Below are 6,000 nucleotides of genomic sequence, written 5' to 3' on the forward strand. Positions count from 1 at the left end.
TGAATATTGTGGTAAGAGTATTTGTGAATATTTGATAGAAACAACAAACATGTCTCTGGATGTGGCCATATTTACATTAGAAACATGACTGCAGCAGTAACATACAGTTACAGAACTCACCTGATTCAGGCTGTGTCTCACTGGAAGTCGTGAGGTAGTGAGGTGGTGTGCTGAATCCAGCCGTGCTGCTGCTTGTTGCCTGACTTGTAGCTGGATTCAAACAGACAGTACATCCATACTGTTACACCACTGCTTTAAGTCTGTTGTGTCATTCTACTTCATATAAAGTGAAGCACTGTACAAATAGACTTTATTTTATTTGACCTACATTTACTGTAATTAATAACAAGGTTAACCTGGAACATTCAACAGTAATAATAATGACATTATAATAATAATATTAATAATGATAAAAATGACAACATAGCAGTGTGTCAGAGACCACAAATAATTGGCTAAACTTACATTCTTCAGCGAGTGGAGGAGGTGTCAGAGAAGGCCCCTCTGCAGCAGCTTCTCGGGGCTTCTTGTTCAAAACTTTTCTCAGTGCATCTGGACAGATGTGGAGTAGATTTATCTCTTACTGTACAGTACAAGCAAAACATGTAGCTGCAGCAGACAGACTACTACTTGCACCAGTGATGTGTTCAACATAACATGAATTATTATCTAGTTGTGATTATGAATGACTAAAATAAAAGAGGTTGCACTACAGTTATATTGTCACACATTAGTTTTACAGTTGTCCCAATTTGTTATGGAATTCCAGCACAATATCTAATGTGCTGAGTAAGAGGAGGAGCACTAAGCAGCCAGAAGTTAACCAGATACAAACAGCAATAAACCAGCTCAGCAGCTTAACTCAATCCTTGGCAGCGATCACATCATTATCTGGGCGCACCTGAGGGCTTGGAGGTCTTTTCATGATGATAACCCAATAATTTGACAATTTATGACCTCTTGTTGTCTGTCAGTCACAACCTACCTACCTGAGATGCGCACAGATAACTCGTCCCACCCCCCTTTCCCACAGTGACATGACTGAGCACGGTGCAGGACAGGTTCAGGGCCAGGTCAAATAATGACAAACAACAGGGGGGTTGTTGTTGTTGTTGTTTACTTTTTCTTTATTTGTTCTTTTTTTCAAGACAGAGTATGAGGAAAGGGCGCCAGTCGTGGCTGCAAATTATTAGTAGTATTTATTTTATTTTATTTATTCTATTTTATTTTATTTTTTGAGGGCTTGCAGCTGTGCCCCTGCCAGCATGTGGCACCCTAGGCGACTGCCTATATGGCCGATGCCAAGAGCCGGCCCTGGTGTGCGTTTGTTGACAGGAGTCACACCCTGAAACACTGATGCTGCATTCAGGTCACATGGGAAAGATGGGAGAGATAAGACATAGTATTTGGGAATGTGAGATTTGAGGCTAAACGTTCAAATGTCTCTGATTTGTTGAATTCTGATTAAAGAACATGGAAACACTTGGAACCAAATGTAAAGAATCATATTTTCATGTCATGATTTTATGACTGGACCTGATATAAGCTGCTCATTTTTACATTTGTTGTTGGAGTTCAGATATTTCACGTGTTATAAAAGCTGAGTCACTCACTGTCACTGTGGTAGTGTTTGGTTTCCTAGTGTCTCTGTTAGGTGCTGTCTGCTGAGAACATTTCTCCCAGATCGATTCTGTCATATCAACATTTATACATGTTTAAAATCAAAGTTTTAAAAATTAAAATGAGACCTCATCAAGCTCAGGAACAAATCATGTTTGTGCTGGCCACATCTGATCAAAACAAAGATTTAAATAACAAATTTCACTTGAATGACTTGTGACGACACAAATTATGATCTGCATCCAAATTTATTTGATGTTCATGGACACAAAAACAGAAAGCAAACACTATTAAATGACTCTTGTTCAGTGATTTCATGTTCAGATTCACTTCATCCACACAAGAATCTCAGCTGTGTACAAGACAATAATGAATGATGTCCTTATTGATTATGATCAGGATCATTTCACTTCTATAAAACCTCATAACAACAACATTTGGTCTGCCAAACAAATAAATGTGATTATACATTTCTTTACAGATGAACACAAAGACAACAAAGTGTGGAAGATAAAGGAGGTGACACACACAGGAAGGAGCGCCACCTACACACACTCAAACATTTACACAACAACTCAGGAGAAGATGTCAAAGTCCCGCCCACAATGTTTGACTGACAGCTGATCTGTGTGCAGTGAAGAAACGCCACAACAATCAGCTGTCAGCAACAAACATGGAGACCAAACACAGAGTTTAACCCTTAAATGACTTCTGACTATTTGACTTGACACAACTCAGCTGTGCAATTAATAGAATAAAGACGTAGTCCAGCATAGAGAGGCTGAGTGAATGTGGTCTGGACTCTGTGGAGGAGAGTCATGGTTTCAGAGACGCTGTAGAAGGACAGAATACCTGCACTGTGATCCAGGTACACTCCTACTCTGGAGGACCGAGGACCTGAGACACGAGTTTTGAGTGTGTTGTGATAAAACTCATAACTGTTATTGTCACATCTTAACACCCAAGATTTGTCATTGTATCCAAATCTACATTCATCATCCCCCCTCCCTGCTCGTCTGATATTCTTGTATGCAACTGCTACATAAACTCCTCCTCTCCACTCCACCTCCCAGTAACAACGTCCAGTCAGACTCTCTCTACTCAGGACCTGAGCCCATCCAGTGAATCTGTCTGGGTGATGGGAATAAGACTGTTGTTGACTCATGAATGTCACTTTCCTGTTCCCCTCAGATAATAACAGCCATGTGTTTGCTGTGTTTGGATCCAGTGTGATGTGAAGTGAATATCTGAAGAACTCAGCTCTGGTCTTGGGCTCTGGTTGTGGCAGTAAAACATTCACTTCAGTCCCTGTCAGTGAGACATTTGTCCATGTGTCCCTCAGAGCGTCCTGTAGTTTATCTTCGATTGCTGACACAGCTGCTGTCACATCCTCAAAGTAGCGGAGAGGACGGATGTTGATGCTGGATGAGTGTGTGGCTTCACTGAGTGCTGACAGTGAGGGGTAGTTGTGTAGAAACTGGGTGTGATCCTCTGTGTGTGAGAGCTGCTCCAGCTCACCGTCTTTCCTCTTCAGCTCAGTGATCTCCTGCTCCAGCTTCTCCTGAAGCTCTTTGACTCGACTCACTTCAGTTTCCTGCTGCCATCTGAGCTGCTGCTTCACATCAGAGCGTCTTTTCTCCATGAGACGGATCAGCTCAGTGAAGATCTTCTCACTGTGCTCCACTGCTTTATCAGCAGAGCGACTGATAGCCTCCACCTCCTGTTGGAGCAGCTTCACATCTTTCTCTGTGTCCTGGATTCTCTGCTGGATGTTTTGTCGACTCCCCTCCAGCTCTCTCTGCCTCTCAGTCCTTTCTGCTGCAGCTGACACTGTGTCATGGCCTTTATGTTCTTCCACAGAGCAGAGATAACAGATACACTGCTGATCAGTGCGGCAGAACATCTTCATCACCTCATCATGACGAGAGCAGATGTTCTGCTGCAGCTTCTTGGAGGGCTCCACCAGCTTGTGTTTCTGTAATGGAGCCGAGTCACAATGAGGCTGGAGGTGTTTCTCACAGTAAGAGGCCACACACTGTAGACAGGACTTGAAGGCTTTCAGTTTCCTCCCAGTGCAGACATCACAGGCCACATCTTCAGCTCCAGCATAGCAGTGATCAGCAGGAGCAGCTTGGAGTCCAGTCTTCTTCAGTTGCTCCACTAAAACTGCTAACATGGTGTTTTTCATCAGGACAGGCCTCGGTGTGAAGCTCTGCCTACACTGAGGGCAGCTGTAGATTCTCTTCTCATCCTCTCCATCCCAGAAGCTTTGAATACAGTTGATGCAGTAGCTGTGTCCACAGGGAAGAGCCACCGGATCCTTCAGTAGATCCAGACAGATGGAACAAGAGAAGGTTTCTCGGTCCAGCTCAACTCCTTTCTGCGCCATTTCACCTCTCAGTGATGGTGACTGTCAAATAGTTTTATTCTCTCTGATCAGAAAAACAAATCTGTTGATAGAGACGAGCTGGCTTCAGGAGGAGGGAGGAGAGGGAAGTCTTTTCAGGCTTTGCTGCATTCCACAAGGAGTGGTGAGAGGCAGGGTGTGTTATCTGACATTTACAACAGGCAGTAAGAACAGATTCAAACTACGACACTCAGCTCACACAGTTAGACATTTCATGTTAGTTAAATGTTTCACTTTTTCAAGTAAAGTTAATGCAGTTGTTGGAAACTCGTAGTTCAAAGGATTCAAAAGTCTATCGGAAATAATAATTATTAAAAATGTTTATCGACCATTTTCAGTAAAATATTCAGTTTTCAGCAGCATTCCGGAAAAAGGAAAAATGATAGTTAGTTGATTAAACCAGTCTCATGAAATAAACCAAACTATCAATGCAGAACTCTGAGCAATAATTAGATAATAGCTATAACCACAGTCACCATATCAGCTGTAAAGATACACTGAACAAAAATATAAACGCAACATTTTTGTTTTTGCTCCCATTTTTCGTGAGCTGGACTCAAAGATCTAAAACTTTTTCTATACACACAAAAGACCATTTCCCTCAAATATCGTTCACAAATCTATCTAAATCTGTGTTAGTGAGCACTTCTCCTTTGCCGAGATAATCCATCCCACCTCACAGGTGTGGCATATCAAGATGCTGATTAGACAGCATGATTATTGCACAGGTGTGCCTTAGGCTGGCCACAATAAAAGGCCACTCTAAAATGTTCAGTTTTATCACACAGCACAATGCCACAGATGTTGCAAGTTTTGAGGGAGCGTGCAATTGGCATGTCCACCAGAGCTGTTGCCCGTGAATTGAATGTTCATTTCTCTACCATAAGCCGTCTCCAACCGGCCTCACAACCGCAGACCACGTGTAACCACACCAGCCCAGGACGTCCACATCCAGCATGTTCACCTCCAAGATCGTCTGAGACCAGCCACCCGGACAGCTGCTGCAACAATCGGTTTGCATAACCAAAGAATTTCTGCACAAACTGTCAGAAACCGTCTCAGGGAAGATCATCTGCATGCTCGTCGTCCTCATCGGGGTCTCGACCTGACTGCAGTTCGTTGTCGTAACCGACTTGAGTGGGTAAATGCTCACATTCGATGGCGTCTGGCACGTTGGAGAGGTGTTCTCTTCATGGATGAATCCTGGTTTTCACTGTTCAGGGCAGGTGGCAGACAGTGTGTGTGGCGTCGTGTGGGTGAGTGGTTAGCTGATGTCAACGTTGTGGATCGAGTGGCCCATGGTGGCGGTGGGGTTATGGTATGGGCAGGCGTATGTTATGGACAACGAACACAGGTGCATTTTATTGATGGCATTTTGAATGTACAGAGATACCGTGACGAGATCCTGAGGCCCATTGTTGTGCCATTCATCCACGACCATCACCTCATGTTGCAGCATGATAATGCACGGCCCCATGTTGCAAGGATCTGTACACAATTCCTGGAAGCTGAAAACATCCCAGTTCTTGCATGGCCAGCATACTCACCAGACATGTCACCCATTGAGCATGTTTGGGATGCTCTGGATTGGCGTATACGACAGCGTGTTCCAGTTCCTGCCAATATCCAGCAACTTTGCACAGCCACTGAAGAGGAGTGGACCAACATTCCACAGGCCACAATCAACAACCTGATCAACTCTATGCGAAGGAGATGTGTTGCACTGCGTGAGGCAAATGGTGGTCACACCAGATACTGACTGGTTTTCTGACCCCCCCCCCAGACCCCCCGAATAAAGCAAAACTGCACATTTCAGAGTGGCCTTTTATTGTGGCCAGCCTAAGGCACACCTGCGCAATATTCATGCTGTCTAATCAGCATCTTGATATGCCACACCTGTGAGGTGGGATGGATTATCTCGGCAAAGGAGAAGTGCTCACTAACACAGATTTAGACAGATTTGTGAACAATAT

The 6,000-nt window shown here is 43.9% G+C and overlaps 1 protein-coding gene across 2 annotated transcripts; it reads right to left on the reverse strand.

Moving 5' to 3' along the window:
• Positions 1-589: 589 nt before the first annotated feature.
• On the reverse strand, positions 590-4,033 carry LOC144465017 (tripartite motif-containing protein 16-like). Of its 2 annotated transcripts, XM_078172838.1 has the most exons (2): positions 2,365-4,033; positions 590-751 (listed from the first exon to the last, which is right to left on the reverse strand). In XM_078172838.1, exons 1-2 carry the CDS (start codon positions 4,007-4,009, stop codon positions 690-692), a joined length of 1,707 nt encoding a protein of 568 aa, XP_078028964.1. In that variant the 5' UTR covers positions 4,010-4,033; the 3' UTR covers positions 590-689. The 2 variants fall into 2 exon arrangements, with proteins under 2 accessions (XP_078028964.1, XP_078028965.1); XM_078172839.1 differs by lacking the exon at positions 590-751 and having other exon boundaries at positions 2,230-4,033.
• Between the last annotated feature and the right edge of the window lie 1,967 nt (positions 4,034-6,000).

This window comes from Epinephelus lanceolatus, chromosome 12 (assembly GCF_041903045.1).
Source record: "Epinephelus lanceolatus isolate andai-2023 chromosome 12, ASM4190304v1, whole genome shotgun sequence".
Taxonomy (NCBI): Eukaryota; Metazoa; Chordata; class Actinopteri; order Perciformes; family Serranidae; genus Epinephelus; species Epinephelus lanceolatus.